This window comes from Mycteria americana, chromosome 15 (assembly GCF_035582795.1).
Source record: "Mycteria americana isolate JAX WOST 10 ecotype Jacksonville Zoo and Gardens chromosome 15, USCA_MyAme_1.0, whole genome shotgun sequence".
NCBI classification, from domain to species: Eukaryota; Metazoa; Chordata; class Aves; order Ciconiiformes; family Ciconiidae; genus Mycteria; species Mycteria americana.
Genome location: NC_134379.1, coordinates 6,653,198 through 6,676,104, shown reverse-complemented (window position 1 = coordinate 6,676,104; position 22,907 = coordinate 6,653,198). Strand labels below are relative to the sequence as shown.

The 22,907-nt window shown below is 50.4% G+C and overlaps 1 protein-coding gene across 2 annotated transcripts; it reads right to left on the bottom strand.

Annotated features, from left to right (window-relative positions):
• Nucleotides 1-40: 40 nt before the first annotated feature.
• On the bottom strand, nucleotides 41-21,145 carry PRPF8 (pre-mRNA processing factor 8). Of its 2 annotated transcripts, none has more exons than XM_075518456.1 (43): nucleotides 21,042-21,145; nucleotides 20,814-20,923; nucleotides 20,567-20,735; nucleotides 19,708-19,872; nucleotides 19,391-19,609; nucleotides 18,574-18,786; nucleotides 18,172-18,297; nucleotides 17,989-18,094; nucleotides 17,286-17,476; nucleotides 16,981-17,100; nucleotides 15,486-15,675; nucleotides 15,188-15,307; nucleotides 14,722-14,856; nucleotides 14,485-14,614; nucleotides 13,919-14,115; nucleotides 13,614-13,820; nucleotides 13,361-13,524; nucleotides 12,867-12,993; nucleotides 12,550-12,742; nucleotides 12,022-12,209; nucleotides 11,569-11,807; nucleotides 10,876-11,022; nucleotides 10,417-10,627; nucleotides 9,950-10,066; nucleotides 9,616-9,863; nucleotides 9,244-9,423; nucleotides 8,625-8,760; nucleotides 7,868-8,037; nucleotides 7,414-7,543; nucleotides 7,085-7,231; nucleotides 6,680-6,840; nucleotides 5,816-6,007; nucleotides 4,970-5,207; nucleotides 4,593-4,721; nucleotides 3,888-4,001; nucleotides 3,572-3,745; nucleotides 3,143-3,336; nucleotides 2,545-2,784; nucleotides 2,310-2,451; nucleotides 1,792-1,932; nucleotides 1,414-1,553; nucleotides 1,037-1,239; nucleotides 41-393 (listed from the first exon to the last, which is right to left on the bottom strand). In XM_075518456.1, exons 2-43 carry the CDS (start codon nucleotides 20,911-20,913, stop codon nucleotides 239-241), a joined length of 7,008 nt encoding a protein of 2,335 aa, XP_075374571.1. In that variant the 5' UTR covers nucleotides 20,914-20,923; nucleotides 21,042-21,145; the 3' UTR covers nucleotides 41-238. The 2 variants fall into 2 exon arrangements, with proteins under 2 accessions (XP_075374571.1, XP_075374572.1); XM_075518457.1 differs by having other exon boundaries at nucleotides 21,072-21,105.
• Between the last annotated feature and the right edge of the window lie 1,762 nt (nucleotides 21,146-22,907).

Genomic DNA, 22,907 nt, shown 5'->3' with positions numbered 1-22,907 from the left:
CGGGGCCGCCCCCCCCGAGGCGGGACCTCAGCGGCAGCGCTCCCGTTCGTTAAAAAAATTTATTGAGGAACCGGACAGGGTACAACAACCCGAGAGACGGCGCGGGGGGAAAGGGGGGTACGTGGGGGCGAGCAGGGCAGGGGGCGAGGAGCGGCGGGGAACAGACACACGCTGTTGAATATCAACAGTACGAAGAGCAGGACTAGGCGGAATAGCAGGACTACGCCTATCAACAGGACTAGGCGTAGAGGTCCTCCCGGTCGGCGGAGTAGACCTCCCCCTCCTGCAGCAGGGCGAAGTTGAGGAAGTGAGAAGGGCGATGGACCTCGTGGTAAAACTCCTTGGGGTTGGCGAGCTGCAGCTCGTACTTCATGTTGGGGTCGTGGCGAACACCTGGAAGAGAGAGTCCATCACCCACCCGAAAGCCCCTCCTGCCTCCACCGCTGATCGGGAGCTTAGTGAAGGCCTCCAACCTCACGAGGTGATGTTTAAGCAAACCATGCAGGAAGAGAGAATTCTATATCCACATCATCATCACCCTTCGCGTTCCTCCCCCTAGAGATTTACAGAGCAATGCCCCCCTCGTCTTTTTCTGCGAGTCAAGTATTTTGTCTGCCACTCTCCTCCTTTCCCGACCCCTTCTGCAGCTCTCTGTGGTTCATCATACCAGGACCTCCTGTTACTCCCCTACTGGGCACAGCTTTTCTCTCGCATTCTCCATTACCATCTCTTCCGCCTGACAAGGATTAATTATTCAGTGGCAACAGACCAGACACTAGGATCCAGAAAGAGAAGATGTCTATTTCTCCCCTCTATCAGAGTTTGCTCTCTTGCCACCAAAAAATCATTGAGAACTGACATCCCAGTGCTGGTACCAAGGAAAGGTCAGACCACGCTGCTGGTATCCCTGCCAGCCGCTCCAAGGAAGGTCAAGCTTCAGAAAGGGCAAGGAACGCTTCCCTGAGGAGCGATTTCCTTCTCCTCCCCAAGCTATTCACGTTGCCTCCCCTCCTCTCCCTTTCCCATGCCAGCTCACCCATGAAGTTGTAGTTCCAGGACCCTTGCGCTGGTACCATGAAGAAGCCGAGGAAGCGATCCGACAGCAGCATCTGCACCCTCTCGTAATGGGACGGCAGGTAGCCCTTGGGGTTGTTCCCTTTGTCCGTGTTCTGCCTGCCCCACTCGTAGCCGCTCGGGGTCAGTTTGTAGGCTGTCAGCGTGCAGGAGCCTGGCGTAAAACTGAGAGAGAGATGGGGCAAGTCAGAGCGATCTGGGGCGGCGGAGGGAAACCAGGAATGAGCAGACACTCCCTTTCTGCCAAATTTTTAGTGTGAGACCTCAATGTGTTCCCAAGCAGTGCACCCACAGGCCCCCTCAGCAGAGGGGGCACACAGAAGCCTCCCCGCCTCTCACCTGCAGGTGATGATGATAGTCTTCTCCCCATCCCAGGAGGGGTTGTCAGCCATGACCTTGGCATGGGTGGTGACATCCTGCGGCGAGAGCTGAGGGGACTCGTTTGGTTGGGTGTGAATCCACCCCAGAGGTTCCATTTCCTGACAAAAAGAGTGTTTGGGAGAGAAATGAAAGACGTTTAAAAGAAGACCGCTTCAAGCACGGCAAAAAGCACACAGGGACTAAAGGCTTCCCTTTCACCTCATCCCAGATCAGGCTGGCTTCAGGCCGAGAGTCCCACATCTCCAACACGCCAAGGGAAGCTGCCCCACCACCTTAGGTCCTTGTTACTGGAGATGGTGATCTTCCACCCACACCGGGAGCAGAAGCTCAACTCACCTTGAGATATTCATGCTGCGGCAGCTGCCCCGGGAGATGGACGGTCTGGTGTGTTCCCCACTGGGGCACCATTACAATGCACCGGATCTCCTTCACTTGGGGGTTATCGGGAGGGCTCACTCCATACAGGTAACCTGCAATCTAGGAACACAGACACCCGCCTTAGAAGCCCAGAGGAGACCTCCGTGTAACCGTGTGGAGTGGAGTGGAGTGGAGTGGAGTGGAGTGGAGTGGGCGGGCCCTGCCCTTAGTTCCCGAGGAGAGCATCTCTTGGCCGGCAGGTTCTCACTACAGGAGAACATCATAGTTTGGTTCAGTGCTGAGTTTCCCCCCAAGTGTGGGCCACAAGGAGCCATCATCAGGACCTGGCTAGAACTTGTGTGCTCAGCCACACTGCCAGCGTTTGTCTCGAGCACAGAGGGCTTCACACGGACAGCAGCAAGTTCCCAGCCCTTCGCCACTAGTTCCTGACTGCCCAGGACTGGAGTACAACTGTAATAGACTCATTGCTCACTCACCTGGGCCCGCAGGTCTGAGATGCAGATGAATTTCTTCAACACATTCTTGGGAAGAATGTAGGTATAGCCTGTTTCCTTTATGTCGTCTGATGAAACATAAATGTGGTTTGTTCGCAGGTGGAGGTTGGCAGCAGAAATTGCTCTGTGAAGAGGAGACAATTATCAGAGGGTGCGCAGATCCCTTCCCGAGCACTCTGACCTTTTCCTTGCACAACAGCTCTGCCTGCATTCCTACCTGACTCGCCACTCAGTCTTGGAGGAGAAAGTCTGGGTTTCGTAGTTGCTGGTTGTAGAGGTGATGATTTCATCCCCGTGTTTGTTAACAGTGCGGGTCTGCGTGGCTGTCAGCTGTGACTGCTCCTTGGTCTGCTTCTCAATTTCTGCAATCTGCTGTCTCTGCTGAGAGGGGGCGGAGATCTCCATGCCCAGGATAATGTCTCTGATCTCTGACTGTGTCAGGGATGCAACGTTCACACTGAAAGAGAAAATCCACCCGAGTCAGACATTGCAAAATACATTCTGGACCCTTCTCACCAAGGCACAAGCTCAGAACATCCACTCAGGGCGCTATGAAAAATGAAACCACAAGTTTTTAGACAAGAGGAGGGACCAAATCACATGATGCACAGATCAGAAAAGGTTTGGTACAGTCATTAGTATCTGCCTTACTAGAAAGCAATTAATAATAATAACCAGTTTTCCTACAAAGCTGACAGTTCATTGCCAAAGGCCCTTGAAAGTCTTCTGCTCTCCACAAGGAGCACTCTGGCCACACAGTCCTTAGAGCAGGAAGGAAAGGCTGACAGGATTATTGCAGCTGGACAATGGCTTACTTGTTCTTCTTGCCATAGTCAGCAAGGATGAGATCCTTCAGCTGCACCTCCACCTTGATCCACTCCTCATCTGTCAGGGTTGGCCAGATGTGGTGAGGCTCCGTTATGGTTGTCTTATCTGGTTTCAGAATAACTTTGGCTCGATCGTTATTCACATGTAGTGCCCGGAGAATCAGGATCAGACGAGAGAATGCCTTGGAGAAGAAAAAAAAGATGCAGCTAGTCAGAAAGAAGGAAACCAACTATACAAGGCCCTAGTACAGCACTCCTCCTTCCGTAAGTGCCAGTTGAATCGATCTGAAGGAAAATCCAGGCAGACTCAGAACCAAGTGCTCCCAAGGAACAAATTGTGAGGCATCTCTGAAGGCTTGGCTCCTGCCTCATTTACCAGCGGCAAAGCAAAATGCAGACTAGGCATGCTGTGCTTACCGTGTAGGAAGAGATGGTTTTCAGCCAGTCATCATAGAGATTGAAGAGAACCATCTGGGGTTCGGTAGCCTTCAGGATGAGATCACCAAACTTTTCCACTTTCAGACAGGCCTGGAAGGGCAGCTGCAACTCAGAGCCTTTGATCACAATATTGGGGAAGTCCAGCAAGTGCACCTGGAGTTTATTGAGAAGAGGAATTAGCTCACAACTACTGCAGAATACTGGTCCAGATCAAGTCCTTCACAGAAATGCAGGACTGTCCTGTCATCTCCCAAAGTTTTTGTATGTCCTCACAAAGCAGTATCTGCAGTGTTACCTCAAGTGGGTCCAACATGCCCTTCCGCGTCACTATGATCTGCTTAGGCTGCTCCTCCACAGGAAGTGATCGAATCAAGGCAGCCACTTCTTCAGCAGTCTTCCACTTGGCCAGCTACAGAAAGACAGCAGGGTTAGGGAAATCTCTCTCCGCTAACAGCAGCATCTCCATGCCTTTGGGAATTCGAGAGACTCAAACCAAATTCTAAAAATACAACTGGAATTTATGGCTTGTTCCAGATTAGTGACAAGGCCCAGCATTTCCTTCTTACTGATCACAGAGGGCAGTTCCCATTCCTGGAGTTCAGTTACTCCTGACTGGCTCAGAAAAAATAGCTGGCTACACCGCCTCCCTGGCTTTGCCACCTGAGAGTCTTCTCACTGCACTGGATGTACGGCCAACTGCAACGTGATTTGCTGTACAGTAAGCACAGCACTGTTTCTCAAGCCCTGCTTGAAGATGTAAGCTCTTTACAGATCAGAGCCTCAAAAGCCTTGCAACATCGACGCCTGCATTCTTCTACTTTTATATCCCATGCTAATGCTTGCCTGAGCACAGGTTACACACTGGGAACTGGAGCTCCAAACTTGTTGAGAGGCAGGAAGCTGAAGACCCTCGTGATGTCTCCTGCTCAAGTGAGTGTCCCAAGCGGTCAGAGCCCATCCCCAGCTCACAGCCAAAGCACAACAGGCAGCCAGGCCCTACCTGTCCTAGACGCTTCTGTCCTGCCCACACAGATGTATGGATGATCTTCAGGAATAGCTGTCCAGTCCTCGGATTGAAGATGAAAATGGCTCCATTGATGGGTTTTGTGGTCAAATTCCCCTCAAAAGTCTGAGAAAACAAGCGAAAGTGAGAAGCACAGGGAGATAAATGTAGCCTATCCACACCTTTACACAGCAGCCGACTCGCTCTGAGCAGGAACTGTACGGGAAATGTAAGAGCTGCTCTGTGCACACCGCAAAACACTTTGGTCCATGTTGATTCCCAGTTTTCCATCATGCATGCCTCCACAACCATCCTGAGCACAGGGCATTTACAGTCCCTGTCCTTTCCCCCTGCAGATACACCTCTGGCCTCACCTTGTGAATGGTCACTCTGTACACATTGGTGTCATCCACAAACCAGATGATCTGGTTGGAGAAGAGCTCTCCGTAGTTCTGGGAGGACAGGTACGGTTCTGTGGGCTCAGATGAGTACAGCTGCAACCCCTTGCGGATTCGTTCTCTCAACACATACAGCGCAGGATTTGCTTTCATAATTTTGGCCATAGCCTGCTGGATCAGAGGTTTGCTCCCAGGGAACCAGTTCCCGTAAGCACTGAAGAAGAAAACAAACAGAAGACCTAGCTGTTGCCATCAGGTCTGAGATGAAGAGACAACAGCCACGCACAAGTCTTTCCATGCAGCAGCCAGGCACCTTTCTGCCTGCTGAATACTACTGTATGATTTCTCTTGTGGTGGTCCTTGGCACCTGTTCACCTACAGCTTTTCCCTACACCTCCTCTCAGCGGGAAGCCACAGCACACACATGCTGGGATCCCAGAAAAGCTGCATCTTCTCCAACAAGCACACTGGAGCAGAGCCCTGCTTGTGGGGACTTTTCCCCTAGCTTTCCAGTGAAGAAGAGTTGTCCCCACTTGTAGGGGGCCTTGAAACAAGGCCTGTCCTTCAGCTCCAAGAACAGCCTGACAGAAATCTCCTAAGAAAACAAATGATTAGGGAGCTGGGAGAACTGAACCATTATTATTGAACGAGCAGACATCAGGCAACCTGAAAGGACTGCCTAGATGCCTTATCCCATTCCCTGCCTACCTCCGGCTTCTGCCTTCTTCCCTCATCCTCCTGCCTGGAATACAACCCAGTTCAGAGATGCAGACACAGCCACAAACTACCAATTAGTTAAAATACAGAAGGTGCAGATCTCACCTGTGCAAGTTATAGGCCAGATCAATGGCAATGAGCACACCAGTAGGAGACGGGTAGATACTCATGTTGTCTGTAGTGTAGTCCAGGAACTTGGCTCTTGCATAGCGCTCGATATCATGGGAATCGTAATCTCCCCAGCGCAGCTGGATATCTATCCAGTACTTCTGAGTGGTGGTGCTGTCCATCACATCTCTAAGGAGAAAGCAAGCCAGAACAATTTAATCTTGCACAAAACTCCCCTGCAGTTGCTGCATGTCTTTGACAGAGAGTAACTGCCACCAAGCACGAACACTGAAGCCAGCTACTATCTGCATACCATCCTGAAAAGGGACTCTACTACTCTCTTCATAGGGCAGCTGAATGCAGAAGCTGTTCAGAGAAAACCTCAGCCAATGGGGTTCAGCTGCAGGTTTAAACAAAGCAGCACAGTTATTCCTCTGCTGTGTAGCCACAGCAGTCATCTCCCCCAGGGACTGTCTGGTGAGGATTCATTCAAACTGAACACAGCACAGCTGCAGATAGTGTCCAATTCACTCCAAATTCTGCCCCTAGGACAGCACAGTTTTGTGGGGTTTTCTGAAGAACCCTTCAGAGCTCCTGAGCTCTGGCTCAGGAGAAAGATCAACTGGAGGAGAGAACAGGAGCAAAGACAGTCTTCGTGTTTTGCAGAAGGCAGTGCTAGGAGGTGCTGCAACCATCTACCCAAATGAGCCCTGCACTTTGCCAGGCATGATTGTGTCCTCCTGCGTCCCCAAAGAAAACCAACCCTAGGTGCCCAAGAGATAGAGGCTTTGGCTCAGGATGACAGGCTCAGCAGCTCTGCTCTGCAGCGAGATCAAGGAGAGGGAAAAGGGAAACACTCACTTGGAATCTGCGAGCAATGATGGACGTGACACATTCCACTTATAGGAAGCAAATAGAAGGATATCTGCACATGAGGAATTCATCTTGTATGACTTCCTGGGATGGATTGTCTCTTTCTGCACTGTCTCAATCTCCAGAGCATCCAGTTCTTGATCAAACACCTGGGGAAAAGGCAGTCAAAGATGAGTTGTGTTCAAGCAACCTAGCTAAAGAATCTATCTCAACACAGAGCTAAAACAGGCACCCAGGAAAATCCCGTTTCCTCCCCTTCCCCATCAAACTGCAGAAGAAGGGGTAGCCCTGCTACAATCCCTGGGACAATCTCTGTTGCTAGCAGGAGGCCGGTGGTACACAAGGAGCACGCGTGCATTGCACAGAAACAAACCGAGTTAACATACTGCTCACCTGACACAAATCCATTACAATGCTCTCATGGATCTTTTGCCACAAGTGAGCTCGGAAAATCTGAATGAGAGAAATCTTCAGCGTGGGGATCTTGCCGTGCATAAAGATGCCTGTCAAATCCAGCTGCACCTGAAACCCAACGTATACCTGCAAAGGAAAAGCAGCTGTGAGAACATGCAACAGCACAACTGATGAAGTTTCGAAAACAGAATAGCTACTGTTAAGGAGGTTTAGTTCATCTGTAAGAGATGTTCTGGAAGAATTAGTTAGATCAATTAACTGCTCTCAATTATTGAAAGTTTCTATAGGTAAACACTCCAGACACTTACGTTGGCTCTGTTAATGGTAGGAGACCACCACAGGGTGAATCTTCTGTTTGGAATTTGGTTCAAACCTGATCTCTGGGCATTCGTCAGCTTCTTCCACTTCATGGACTCCTCAAAGCCACTGGCCTTCTCCCTAGAAAGGGCAGACAATCAACTGCATAAGATGTCCCTCACCTCCGCTGACTGCCATGTGCCACATATAATAGAGGCAGAGAACACACACACCGGGAGTGGGGAAGATTGTTTCATGCAAAGAAATTTCCACAGATTTGCATGCCGAAGTTCAGTTACAGCCCAATCCCAGGTGCCCTCACAACTGAACTACACAGTGTGCTCAAGTGATGACTGAAAAACACAAAAGGCTCAACAGAATCACTACAGCTTGAGCCAAGGACTCCTCGTGCTGCACCACTGAGCTCCAGTTTGCGAGACAAGGCCACATCAAGGTTTCTCTTACCAGAAGAGACCCTCCCACGTGGGGAAGTAAGTGCCCTTGAAGAGAGTGTGCTCCAGGATTCCTTCCACTCCACCAAGCGCCTGGATCATATCTGTGCGGTAGTTGTTCAAGTTCCAGAGTTTGCCATCATGGCGCTGATGTGTCCACCAGAACGGGTTCTGTTTCAGGACCTGGAGACAACAGCGCACGAGTGAGCAGCTCTGTATTCAGCTCGTTTAACCTGGCTGCACTAATTGTAGGAACCAAGATGATGATGATGATGATGTCAGCTAACAAGTAAAAAGCCTCATGCCCGCAGTCCTGGAGGACACAGCTCATCTACAACATGAGTTCAGTCAGTACTACTATGCAAATCAGACTGGGTAGAATCTAAGACGATGTTTTTATCTTTCAGAGACTGGCCTTCTACAGAGCCACCATTAGAGGCTTTAAATAATACATTTTTCCACTGTTATTAGAACTTAAGATTTTGGAATGTTTGTTTTGGGACCTTATTTTCCTTCTCCAGAACTGATTTCTTAATACTCAGTTGCACTAAGCGTGGTGTTCCCCAAGACACTGCCATCTATTGAAATGCTTCAAAAGTGGCTAGCTACAGATTTTGGAGCATTTGTTTCTCAACAGCCTCTACTAGTCCCAGCCCGTGGCTCTAAGTTCTTCCTGCAGCAGACAGACAAGGAAGTGCACCTACAATAATGCAAGGGGAAAGGACATTGTCTGAACCTCACACTCAGCCAGAGAAATTCCCAGTCAATACCTGATACTGTTTGAAGTCGGTCCTGACTCTCCATCCTTTATCATAAGCTAGGGTATGCCGGTCCTTCTGGAAAAGGGTGTTAATACGAGGGATTCCCCTGTCCCATGAGTCCTCCAGATCCTCCAGCGTCAGACGCCTGAAGAAAAAAAATCCCCACACCTCTCAATTTTATAGCAATACATTAATGAGTATTTCAGGTGATGAGATCACAGAAACAGTAAAGACCTCAGGGCTCTGGCAGGAGATGTTCTAAAATGCCAAGCACTCAGAGGCTCAGGAAAGCATCTATAGCCATCACTATGAACACACTGACGTCAAACAGGCAAAAGGAAAAGCCTGCCCTTATACGTGCGCAGAGCTAACTACAAATGGGTCTGATGTCAGCTTTTCCTGGCACCACCTGGCATACCATTTCCCTCAAACTGTGCCATGGGTGTACTATCTGCTTGCAGAGTCTGTACCTCCTCCAGAGGTAAGACAGCAGCTTTGCAGGCAGCCTGTAGCATGTATCATGGGCCCAGCACGGTCTCCAGAACCCTGAGACAGTGCAGTGCTTCACCCCACCGCCTGTCCCCACACACAGAGACACAGAGAGATCTGACTGCACGTGGGAACATACCTGTTCTGGGCTATAGCCTCTTGTCGCTTGAGGGCATACTCTGCCCATACTCTCTGAGAGTCAATGAATTCACTTTCCCATGGCTGGATGTAACGATACAAATTTGGGATGAGCTGGTCCTCCTCATGACTCATTCCTGAGCGGAAGTGAGTGATGCCAACATCTGTCTGCTTGGACCACCTGCAGCAACGAGGCACAAGAGTGAGGTAGGAGCGACAGGAATTCACAGGTCACACTGCCGTGACCTCCTGTAAAGGCAACATATCTCTGTAACAAGGCACCATTTAGCATTCTCACATATTTTTATGGGAAAGAGTATCTAACAAAACACTCAGCTCATGTGGGCATTTAGGACAGAGCAGCACAACTCACCTCAGGTCAGACTGCGGGATGAGAACGTGGCCCATGGAGAGCATGCCCAGCCCTCCCAGCTCTTTAGGGGTGTAAAACACCACCGGCGGAAAACGGCTGGGCATTTTGGAATTCAGACCAATTTTGATTCGAGTCTGGATTTTATTTTCACACTTCACCAGCAAATCAAGCAACTCCTGAGTATTTACAACAGCTTCCCGGAAATATGTCATCAAGCCAATCAGAGCTGTATTCCATTTATTGACAATCTAGAAAGGAAAGCAAAGGATCAGTTCTCAGCCCATTCTCCAAGCATCTGCAGAAAGCCCTGTCACACATCCTCCTCCCATCTTACCTTAGTGAAGGTTGTGGAGCCAGATGCCATGAGGATCTGCCTCACTCTGTTGTGAAACCTCTGCATAGACTCGTCATCCACACGCAGGAAGCACTGAGCTGTGCGCTCCTTGGTGACCTACAAGAGCACAGGCCTGTCAGTACCCTCCTGGGAGCCCTCTCTCCAATACAGACAGTAAGGTGAGCTCTTGCCATTAGGCATTTACGAAACACAGGGAGAGAAGAGGCTGAACAGCACCTCTACAGTTTCAGGTCCTCCGCTCATCCCCAGCCAAGGATTTCCCATCCCTCCCTGGAAGGAAAGTTCATACCCAGTTCATTTTAACTGTACCTGCTAGCGGTCCCAGCTACGCAGCTGGCAAACACATGCTGTTCAGCACCCTCCACAAGCAGGTATAAGCCCTGCTTTTATGCCAGGTACAGGCCAAGTAGGGACTGCTCTCCCAGCCTGTTAAACCCTCACCCTACCTCATTCTGCAGGTTCCAGACACCATCCTTGTGAGTGAACTCCTCATAGCTGGTACGGCACTTGGGCAAGATGCGGCACTCAAACCCACACATGTTAAACAGCAAATTGGGGTTATCCTTGCTGTAAACGGATACGAAGCTATTCTCCCACTGCACTGTGGTGACTGATCGAGGCAAACGGTTCTTGATATCCCAGAATACAGCACGACCACTGAAAAACAAGATGTGCACAGTGACAGGCTGTCATTACTGAAGCAAAATAGAAACTGGGCAAGTTCTCAGTGCTTTCCCAGCACTATAGTCTCTCACACCCATCACTCACTGTCAGAATTACAGCACAGACCCCTCACCTCTTCTTACTTTTCTTCCTGAGCACCTGCCTATTACTCCAACTGTTATTTATTACAATTAATTTTCCCACCCTCCCACCACTTGTTTTTTCCAGGCTGCAGCACTTACAGGTTCACATCATGTTTCATGAGGCGCATCCGAGCATCCCGGGGCCAGCACTTCTTGTTGTTGTAGCCCACAATGTTCTCGTTGTTGGGATCTGGATGCTCTGTCAGGTACCGCTGAATCAAGTCTCTTGCCTCATCTGCTGTAAATCTGGAAATGTACAGAAGAGGACCTGAAGTTACATGACCAACTTCTCTGAACAGCCAGACAGACAAGGACTTGCTTATGGATAGCTGTTAGCCAAGGACATTTGAAGGTAACTATCCAATTCCTGGATCTTCCCATTGAAGGGGACTTCAATTGCATTAGCACAGTCCAACTCATGACTGTTTGGGTTATCTTTCCACAAACAGACATAAAATTTTACGTCCACTAGCTAGAAAGCCAGAAAAGGCTTATTTACCAGTGGAAAACCTGTAACAATTGGACTTTTCACATCATTGCTTTTCTACTGGTCCCGTGAAGCTGTAAAAAAAGCTCTCCTCTATTAACATAGCCAACTGAGAAAGCAAGAGGAGGCATCTGGACACCCAGTTCTTCTGGAAAGTCTGTCAATTCAAATATTCCTGATCTTTCTTAGCAAAGGGAACAAAAGCCGGGAGTAGGAGCATACTAATTCCCACTTCCATAGCATCTGCTGCAAGATGCCAGAACAAAAGTTCACCCGAGGAAAGTAGGGCCCCAGAAAGCTCTTACCTGAAGAAGATGTGAATACGGTCAATGTATCGGCAGAAGAGGCGAATGGGATGGGCCACCTCAGTGGCAATGTCTTGGAAGCTGAGGAAGTCATTTGGCATCTGGGGAGGCCCAGCCATTTCACTGGCACGGTGCAGACCCAGCACCAGCAGGTCCATCACAAGCCCATAATACTGGACAATGAAGGAAGCAAACTGCAGCCCACGAATAATCCCATAGGAGTTTGTGTGATTCATGTCCTGAGGAAATGAAGGGGAATTGTGAGAACCTGACTGTCACAATACACGAGAGACCTTTTACCTGAGGAGCTGCTCTTTAGCAGGACCCAGAAGGGTTTTCTTACTCCCTCATTACTTCTTTCTCTGGCAAGTCTTGTGTGCCCTCCTCCCCCATGGGTCCAAAAGCTCTCAATTTTACAGTCCACACACCCCCTTTTCTGACAGCAATCATTACCTTGTAGTTGATCACCACGTTGTTCTTGGCTGTCATGTAGTCAGCAATGTTGTGATCGACAATAAGACGCAACAGCCTGTTCAGCAACGTCAGGTCAATCTTCTCATACATCTTCTCAAATCGAGATTCCAGCATCACGTTGCACTCACCTTCACTCGTTTCCCAAACATCTTGCAGATTATTAATGCCTGAGGAGATAAACAAGCTTGTCATGTTATCTGACACATCGAGAGTGCAGAAGCACCCTTCTGGGCCCAGGAAGTCAGCATATTTCCTGCAATGCCTGATTTTTCAGCCTCTTGTCCTTCCAGTCTATGCAGAAATGGGAACAGTCAACCACAAATGCTATGGAAGTTCTCCTCCTCCAGTCTATACATATATATGTTAACCTACAAAATATAGCCTCTGATTGTAATGACTATTGACTGCAAGTTGCAAATATGAAAACTTAGCTCCCAAGGGGACTTGTAGGAAGCAAGCTCCTGATAAGAAAGCTCATTTTTGCATGGAATACAAGACCCCACTAACCTTGGCACCACTTGTACACCAACAGTGGAGGAGGTTCAGTGTCAGCAGGCTTGATCCATGGAGGGAAGAGTCGTCGCTTATCGGCCTCGTACCACAGGTACTGATCCAGATAAGCATCTGTGATTTTCTCCAAAGGCTCAACATCATAAACAGGAACTAAGTGGCTGTAGAGATCCATGAACTCAATACCCACCTAGAAAAGAAGAGGCAAAACCGAGGCTTATACTTGACAGAGAACACAAAGTCCCCTTAGCACCATTTAGTTCCTGAATGCAGTGTAACTTTTACTGTTGTCTGGTTTTCACCAGGATATTTACCTCCTTGAAGGCTCTCTGAGTTAAAAGGTGTCGTTTGATTCTGGACAGAGCTTCATGAGGATTATCATAAGCCTGTTCAATCAAGCCCAACTCTTCTCTCTGTGACTGATTCAGGCGAGATTTCACACTGAAAGTGAGAAAGAACAGCTCACACACCCAAGCACGAACAAACTAGTGGCCACTGCATTAAAGTGATGAAAGACGCTGTTCAACCAAGCGGTTCAAGACAAGATCTGTAACTCTTCACAATCCACATCCCCAAGATGCCCAATGACCCTTACAAACACAGGGTTGTTTTTGCCCTAAGTGGCAGAGTCCATGAAGAACCCCCAGGCGGCCTTGGCAGTACCACAACCTACAGCCTTCACCAGTCCATCAGGGTAAGTTTTACAGCACACTCAATTCCAGGAAAAATGGATAACAAAATAGCTTCAGAAGCCTTTCCCAGCGCAGATTTCTGTGCCTTGGCAGAACAGTCACTTCCCACTGCTTACCTGTAAGCTTCCTTCAGCCTCTCCAGGGCTAAAATGAGCAACTTGGTGTCATGCTTGTAGGACAGCGGGGGGAAGGGAATGGGTGAGAACCTCCTGCTTTCCAGCCAGTGCACTGTGGTTGTGTACACAGCAACAGCCTCTTCCGCAGTGATGTAAGGCCCATCCTGCAGAACCACACCACCAGCATTAGTCAGTGAAAGCTTCCCTATGAAAATAGTACCGATTTGGGCAACCTCAGGCAGCACAGAAGTACCTTCAAGTAATTATGCTGCCGTTCCTGCTCAGCTTTTAAGTAGAGTCTGGTCAGCCGGCCCAGATTCTTCTTACAGACGGTTTTGTCTACAGTGGCACCCCGACGGATCCGCTCCCTGTTGTAGTGAGCTGTATTTGTCCACCAGTCAGCTTTTGCCTTCACGTACCTCAGGATCATGTTTTCAATAGGAGTTGGCAGCCCTGGCACCTGGGGAGGGACAGTAACATGAGGAAGGCAGGAATGAGAAGAGCAGTTCTACCCGGGAGATGTTAAAATTGAACCGAAAGGCCAAGGGAGAGCCTTACCTTCCAGGGGATATTGGCCTTCCAGCACCGCCAGGCCTCGCTCAGATGCTGCAGGATGGTTCTGGCTTTGTTCTGTTTGATTCCTTCTGGCATCATGTCCAGAATGTCATGCATAACGGCTGCCCTCAGCTCCAGGTCAAAGTGAGACTCCACACGCTGCTTTGTGACAGTCTTTGCTACACCCTTTGAGTGACGGCCTGGAAAAAGCAAAATACTTCAGCAGTTCAAGACATTACTGGGCAGGGCTCCTAATACAGGAGTCTCTCGCACAGAGGTGCAGGATGTCTGAAGAAATTAACACTGCCACAACATCACTGATGAGTTTGGAGCTGACGATTAGGAGGCTGTGGACCCCAGAGAGCTACGGAGCAGGGAATCCCACTGTCATTTGGAATTTATTCTGGTCTCGTAAGAGCTCTAAACCTGTCAATAGCTCTTGGGATCGACATGGAGCATGGATACAGACCACCACTTGGAAGAGAAAACTGGAGTTCAAGTGGCAAGTAAACAGTATTAATCTTTACCACACACTCCTCCCAGGTCTAAGATTTACGCAATCTGCTGACCTTCAAACTGCCTGGCCAGCAGATTCCCCAGCCAGCGTTCCAGCAGTGGCGTGATGCCCCTCATGAAGAACAGCCATACTCTCCAGCCTGGAGCCCAGAAGCCACAGCCAGGACCTTTGCCCACAGGCCCCTGGAAGAAGAGAGACATGGTAACAGCAGGTCGCTTACTGACACTCCAGAATCCCTCTCTTGTTGCTGTTTATGTGGGGTCACCATCACGTGGAAAGTGGAACTTACGGTGTTAAATCTGTAGTAGATGAGATGTTTCAGGTCCTTGCACATACGAATCTGCCTCATCAGTTTGTACTTGTATCGGTACATTCCTGTCAGCTGACCCACATGGGCAAAGATGTACTGCAAGCCATCTGCCAACTGAAACACAGGGAGCACAGTCAGAGATAACAATAAACACTACGTATGTTGCCTCAAGAAGCCAGGTTTATTCTACAGCCAGGAGCACAGCGTGTGAGGCCATACAAAGCTCCTAACACTGACTCACACAATGATCAATTCTTATAAACTAGGGTAAAAGCAGAATTTCACGCAATGCTGCATGCTTTCATTGTTCCCCCTCTTCTCCGTAACACTGCAACATTCAGTCATGTTGTGCATCCTATATAAGCCCGTCCAGATATTCCACTCCTCCTCTCACTTCCCCTCCTCACCTTTAAAAAAATAAAATTAAAAAAAAAATTAAGCCTACCTGAAACGCATCCACATTTCCAAGTCTGTATTGGACATGGCTGTCCACCACCAACTTAGTCAGCCGCAGAACCTCTCGGCACAGATGGAAAGCATTACCAAAACGAGATTTTTTCCTTTCCTGGAAGAGACAAAAATCCAGAATTTATGTAACAATGCTATATAAAGTGAAACAGGTCCAATTTGGTCAGTCTGTACAACAACTGAACAGTTGAGGCGCTGTGGCCTGTCTTACCACACTAGCTACTTAATCTTCAGGTAAACTTTACTCTTGAGTAAAATAGCACATAGGCCAATACCTTAGTGGTGAGGGTCTTCACAGGCTTCAGGTTGAAGTTGTAATCCAAGTGAAGGTAGTTCAGGTTCTTTCTGTGGATCAGCAAGTTCAGCATATTGTAGCCCTGGCGACACACCTGCAGGCCTACTTCCACCCAGTCCAGCTTCGTCGACTGGAAAAACTTCGTAGCCTTGAAGGAGCGGAACAAGTACCTGAAGAGAGGAGAGACTATAATCAGCTGAATCCTCATCACTGAATCCTCATCACTGAATCCTCATCACTGAATCCTCATCACTGAATCGTATAGGTTGGAAAAGACCTTTAAGATCATCAAGTCCAACCGTAAACCTAACACTGCCAAGCCCACCACTACACCATGTCCCTAAGCACCTCATCCAAATGGCTTTTAAATACCTCCAGGGATGGCGACTCCACCACTTCCCTGGGCAGCCTGTCCCAATGCTTGATAACCCTTCCAGTGAAGTAAAATTTCCCAATATCCAGTCTAAACCTCCCCTGGCGCAACCTGAGGCCATTTCCTCTCGTCCTGTCACTTGTGACCTGGGAGAAGAGACCGACCCCACCTCTCTACAGCCTCCTTTCAGGCAGTTGTAGAGAGCGATGAGGTCTCCCCTCAGCCTCCTTTTCTCCAGACTGAACAACCCCAGGTCCCTCAGCCGCTGCCCATCAGCCTTGTGCTCCAGACCCTTCCCCAGCTCCGTTGCCCTTCTCTGGACACGATCCAGCCCCTCAATGTCTCTCTTGGAGTGGGGGGCCCAACACTGAACACAGCATTCGAGGTGCGGCCTCACCAGTGCCGAGTACAGGGGCACAATCACTTCCCTAGTCCTGCTAGCCACACTATTTTTGATACAAGCCAGGATGCCATTGGCTTTCTTGGCCACCTGGGCACACTGCTGGCTCATATTCAGGCAGCCGTCAGCCAACACTCCCAGGTCCTTCTCTGCCAGGCAGCTTTCCAGCCACTCTTCCCCAAGCCTGCAGCGTTGCATGGGGTTGCTGTGGCCCAAGTGCAGGACCTTGCACTTGGCCTTGTTGAACCCCATACAATTGACCTCGGCCCATCGATCCAGCCTGTCCAGGTCCCTCTGCAGAGCCTGCCTACCCTCCAGCAGATCGACACTCCCGCACAACTTGGTGTCATCTGCAAACTTACTGAGGGTGCACTCAAGCCCTTCATCCAGATCATTGATAAAGATATTAAACAGAACTGGCCCCAACACAGAGCCCTGGGAACACCGCATGGACCAGCCGCCAACTGGAATAAACTCCATTCACCACCACTCTTTGGGCCCGGCCATCCAGCCAGTTCTTTACCCAGTGAAGAGTACACCCGTCCAAGCCATGAGCAGCCAGTTTCTCCAGAAGAACGCTATAGCAAACGGTGTCAAAGGCTTTACTGAAGTCTAGATAGACAACATCCACAGCCTTCCCCTCATCTACTAGGCGGGTCACCTTGTCATCAGCAGTTCCCCACTGAACAGACCCCCACTTACCTCTTCTTCTGGGCCTTGGGAGGTCTGTGCTTGAGCGCATTCAGAACATAGTATTTCAGTAGCTTCTGATAGGAGACTCGCACTTTCACTGGCTGGCCTGCTGGGCAGTGCTCACGATACCTAGGGATAAACCATATTTCAAATTTTCAGATAACTCATATTCCTTAGGAAACAATAAGCCTCCAGAAATTCTCCTAAAATCTCCAGAAACCAGTCACCACAGGATCTCTTTATTTTATTTTCATTGTAACAAGACAATAATGTCACAACCACTAGAACACCCCTTCTCCCAGGAAAGAACTCACCAGTTCTTCACCAGTGGGATATCAAGAGCTCTCCGAGTCCTCCCAGACCTCAAGTTGAAGGGCCGCGGGGCCCACAGCAGGGCAATGCCGTTGGCTGTGTTATCTGTGTAGAGCGGGGTATCCTTCAGGAAAGGTTCCACAAACTCTGGCAACTCAAACTCTTCATCATCATCAGGCAACGGCTCCTGACTCTGAAATGCAGCAACACCACACAATATCTGTTTCCTGGTTGCTTCAGCTCAGTTTTCCAAGTTAACCAAGTAAAAATCATCTCCTTGCTCTTACGGAAGAAGTGTGACAGTACGGAGCATCAGAGAAGCAAAAAGCACTCTGCAAGGCCCCAGTGGGCTGGCGGAGAACTAACTTTGGCTACTAGACCCCGAGCTATGCGTTACGGAGGTAACTCAAGGGAGAGCTCCATGAATACTCCAAGAGCAACCAAAAAGATAAATAACCTATCAGAAGACTCTAAAATAACACTGTTAATTATGCACTGGGCTTTATCCTACAGAGACCAAAGGAGATAGCTTTGTGCAACTCTAGAAGTAGAAAAAAATTAAAATGGCAACTGTGGGGTTTTTTGTGAAAGGGCTTTTCCTTCTCCTGAAATATCTACGCATGTGCTGCTATCACAAGCAAGGTTACAAGCCAAATCACCTCCACTCGTAGGGTTTATCACAGGCTCTCTTGGCCAGTGACTCACCTTAACAGAATGTCTGTGTGAAATGGGGTTGATCAGTGGATCGAAGTAAAAAGCTGGGAGATCAGGATCTTCTGTTTTAATGAAAACAACGTTTGGAGTATGATACCTACAATGCAAAACATGTGTTAGAGTATGCTGACAGCTTTCCCTTCCTCTCCCTGCTCTTGAGGCTGCTGCACTTACCAGGTCAGGTGGACATGGTGCGGCAGGTTATTGTACAGGTATGGGAAAGCGATTTTGTATTCCGTCCTGATCGGCTGCCTGATGATAATTTTGTTGATGTCATTAAATTCATTCCAGTCTTCATCCCTCAAAGGAGACAAAAAGAAATTGTTATATGAGCATTCAGGAGGACAGAAAGGCAAACATTTTTGACTGAAGACATATCAGTGCTTTTCCTTTAGCCTCCTCTTCACACTAACAACCATTCAGTGTCCAAAGCAGCACGCACATCACGGACTTAATGGTAAAGGGAGCAAACACACAGGAACAGCTCACCCAAGGCAAGACACTTGATAACAGATTAACCCTCCCAGCCCTTTTCCCAGATAACCACTTATCTTTCCTCCTAAACCCAACACTTACTGAAGATTGATGTCTCTAACAAGAGGTTCAAACTTGGGACCTCCAGGAATAGCCATGTTCAGCGCCTTGGAGGTAAAGAAAGCTTTCAGGTCAAACAAATAGAAATAGTTGTCATCCACAAGGTCAGTGAGCAGCTGATTGGCCAGCCGGTACAGCGTGGACATCATCGGGAGAGTGAACTGCCAACGCTGGTACGTTGAACCATTTACATACCTGCAAAAGAACAAAGCACAGACACTCACTACACAGCCAGAAGACAACCAGGCCTTTACCAAAGGACCAGAAATAACCAAACACCTTTCACTGCCCATCATTTGCTGAAAATACTAAGGACAGCTAACATACGGGCCCCTCTAGAAAGAAAGAAAGGCTGGAGGATGGCTAAAGACCACTATGGACTACATCTGCCCAGAAAATACTGACTGCTCCAGTTCTTCTCCTCCTCCATACCCAAACCGATACATAACATCTGTGCACTCTTGGAAAATATCAATTCAAATTCCAACTAGACAATCCAGGTTGTCATCTTTATGGCATGGTAAGAAATATCAGAGTTTTAGCAGTTAACTGGGCAGTAGCCCTCCTGGACAGAGAGGCCTTGCTTGCCCTCGCTGGATGCTGAAGACAAGAGGTACGGCTTTACAACAATCAGGTTCTCCCTCCCATCCTTGAGGGAAGGTTTTTCTCTGCCCACCAAAATCACACATAGCCCAGCATAACACAATCAAAGGCTATACACTGCTATGTATAGGTAATTTATGTAGTGCATTTGTTTTTCCTCTCTCCCAGTGAATTGTTCTACCAGAGAGGCACATACTTCTTGTTGTCTTTCAGTGGCTGGTGGTCATAGAACCAGTCCAGCACAGGGGCATCCTCCTCTGGATCCAGTTCAAGCTGAATCGCTTCCAGGGGCTCCACATCCAGGATGTTATCAGCATAATCCAGAGGGGGTTCTTCATCATCAAACGGGGGGAATCTCATCCTCTTGAAGTGACGCCTATCCCTCTTCTCTCGCCTCATCATAATCCACATCGACCTGGCAGAAACCCAGAGACCGTTAAACATCATTTTTATTGTGGCTGCATGAGTGTTTGCTCACAAGCTCCCACCGGGGCGAGGGAAGAAGGCACTTACCCCCACTGAGCAATGTACACTGGCTCTATGACCCAGGGAATCTCATTCACAAAAGAGATGGCGCCTGTGATATGGTACAAGACCGGAACATCTCTGATTTGCTCCCAGGGCATGGGCATGTTCTCCAAGAGCTTCAGAACAGCATGAGGCATGTACTTCAGAGCACTACAATCACAAATCAAGGAAAATCAGGGTTGGAAGGCATCTCAAAAGAATAGCCATCCATCTGCCGCAAGCCCAATTATCTCTGCACCTTTCACTCCTGAAAACTGCTCATCTAACCTGTTCATAAAGGCCTCCAGTGACAAATCCACGAAGTTCCTATTCTATCCTTGTGCTTTATACATCTCACTACCAAAAAGGTTTCTACTGGTTTGGCTTCCAAGAGACTGTCACACATTAAGAATGTTACAAATGAAAACGAGAAATTTCAAATGAATTTTTGGAGTTTTTATGGGTAACGGTAAGTTAGTGCAACGGATCATGAGCTGCGTGAGATAGCTCTCTGAACCCAAACAGCAAAGAAGCACTCATGGTGCTTCACAATCATGCAAAAAATGTATGCTGACTACTTCGTACCCTCCCCCAACTTCTTCTAAGGTAATCTGTCATCCAGCATAATGTTTTTCTCAAAAATTCAAAGCAACAACTTCCTTCGCATATCTTCTTCTGCATTGCTACCCTAGGGCAATGGTTCATCCCATCTTCCTCGAGCTACTATGCTGCTTTCTATGCACAACTGACACGGAAAGCCCTTTGGAGAAGGGGCTGTTTAACGATCAATGAGGAGCTTTGACAGGGCAGCAAAGGAGGACCCAGCTCGGCTCCCCGTGTGTCACATAGCTAGGGCCTCCCTTACCCCAGGTAGACGCGCTTGTCATGACGGAATTTCCTATTGGTCATGTCGCCGTGGTCGCGGATGATCTTCCGGACGTGCTCGGGGGGCATGTCCTCCTTCTGCGCGTCCACGAAGCCGAATTTCCTCTTCTCCGCATAGCGCTTGGCCTGCAGCTGCTGCCACTTGCGAGCTGCAGGGACAGAGAGGCAGCAGGGTCAGGCCCGGTCCCGCCCGGGAGGATGGGGGTGCAGGGGCCGGCCCTACCCACCTTTCTCCTGCAGCTTCTCCTCAGACATGTAGTCGGGCAGCGGCGCCAGCGGGCTGGGCACCGGGGCGCAGCCGCCGCGGTACGGGAAGACGGCGGCCATGGCGACGCACCTGCGGGAGTGGAGAGGGGCTCAGGACGAGGACGGGGCCACCCCCGGCCTCTCCCCGCCATCCCCAGCGGCACCCCCTGCCCGCTCCCGGGCCCCCATCGCCCCCCGCCCGCCCTCACCGGCTGCCGCGACGCCCCGCGCTTCCCCACCACAATGGCGGCCCAGCGCCGTCGCCACCGCGCCTCAGAGACCCGGATGTAGGCGGGTCGCGCAGCCAGGCGGCCTGCCCAATCAGCTTTCGAGTAGCCCCGGAGACAGCAGGTGCAGCCCATCAGAACGTGGAGGAGGGGCAGGAGGCGGGACCAAGGGCGGAAGAGGAAAGGAAGTTGTGCCTGGAGTACACTTCCGGTGGGATGCCCGGCCTTCTCCGGTCCCACCTTTCGCTGCTTTCGATTGGCGGAGAGAGGCAACGGTGACAGCTCGGCGCCGGCTCCGATTGGACAACGTGTGGCGCAGATCAGCCCACGCTACCTGTAGGGGGCGTTGTGGGGCAGGCGGCGCCCCGAGGCGAGGGGGGCCCGTGTGGGGCCGCCCCCCCCCCCCCCCCCCCGTGGGGGCCTTTGTAGGGTGAGGGGGACCCTCCGCGGGACGGCGTGGGGCGATCCCGCAGGGGACGGCGTGGGACGTGGGCCTGCAGTGCCCCGTCAGTGGGGGCCGTGCCCACCTCGGTCACCCCCCGTGTCCCGTCCCCCTCAGGGACTGTGCTCCCCCCCCCCGGGCTGGGCCCACCCCACAGCCCCAGGCAGGGCAGGGCAGGAGCACCCCAGAGCCCCCCGGGAGCGATGTCTCCCCCCCACAGCACTGTCCCCATGGCCATACTATGGCCCTCAAATGCCTCAGCAAGTAGCCAGAGGCTCAGTGCCCCCTTCCTGCCCCCCCCAGCAGCACACATGCCCCCTGGCCCTCTGTGCTCGCCCACTGCCCTGCGAAAACTGAGGTCCAGCTCGCTGCAGGCAGACAAGTGGGCTCAACGCCTTCCCACGGGCCACCCTGCAGCTGGGCGGTTGCTCGCCTTAGGGCTTCGGCAGGGTGGGGGATCCCTGGGGGATCCCCACAGGGAGAGGGGCCTGTGCTGGAGGGGATATTGGCTCTGAGATGTGGGAGGGGGCTGAAGGGGGTGCGGGCGGGTGGCAGGCTGGGGCGTAGCACCCCAGCGACTAATTCCCTGATGGAGACGCTCCCTCTAGCCCCGTGAACCCCTGTATGGGGGGGTTAGAAGGGCAGGTTCCTTCCCAAAGCCCTTCAAGCCAAGGCTGTGGCATTTTTCATCAGGACGGACAAGCGCAGGATACCCCTGTGCCCGGCTGCAGTGAGCTGCGCAGCCACCGCTTATCCCACCATGGCACTGTGGGAAAATCATGTCCGATTAAAGGATCCCAAAACAGGCTTCCTTGGCCCTTAACCCCGCGTGCCGGGAGTACATGACATCCACGTGACGGCAGGAATGCGGTAACACAATCCAGGCCTTGAGAAATGTCCCTGGTGTGGGCAGGGGCCGGAGGACAGAGCCAGCGTCGCTGAGCGGGTGCAGAGGCTGTGCTAAGGGCAGGGATTGGCGGAGCGGCTCCTGAAAATCTGGTGTAAATGGGTCAAACCCTGAAAGCAAGCCCTGGCTGCTAGCTCTGCTCCGGCTGGGAGCTGCAAGCAGCACAAAGGCACATAACCAATGCTCGAGGTGACAAACCAAACAGGGAGTAGGTGTCTCCAACACCTGCAAGCTTCCCTGTGCTCTCCACAAATAGAAACATAAGCGGCTTTGGCCACAAGTCGTCTCCAGGCTCCCACTGTCCACATGCATCGCTCATCTTTCCCTACCCAGGCAGAAATGTGTCTGTTCCCTTATTTTCCTCCTCGAAACAAGTGCCACCCACTCCGAGCAGAGCGTTGTTTCAGCCTGTCCCCCAGCTTTTCAAACCAAAGGAGAGACTTTGAGTTAAAGGTTATTTGCCACACAGAAAACAGGACAGATCCGGTGGGTTTCTCAA

Excerpts from the sequence above, each read along its gene's own strand:
- PRPF8 (XM_075518456.1), bottom strand. The coding sequence starts at position 20,913 with ATGGCCGCCGTCTTCCCGTACCGCGGCGGCTGCGCCCCGGTGCCCAGC. Across the intron at positions 19,610-19,707 it reads GTGTACATTGCTCAGTGGGG|GTCGATGTGGATTATGATGA; the intron begins GTAAGTGCCTTC and ends GGTTTCTGCCAG. Across the intron at positions 6,841-7,084 it reads TTGTAATGGATTTGTGTCAG|GTGTTTGATCAAGAACTGGA; the intron begins GTGAGCAGTATG and ends CCTTTTCCCCAG.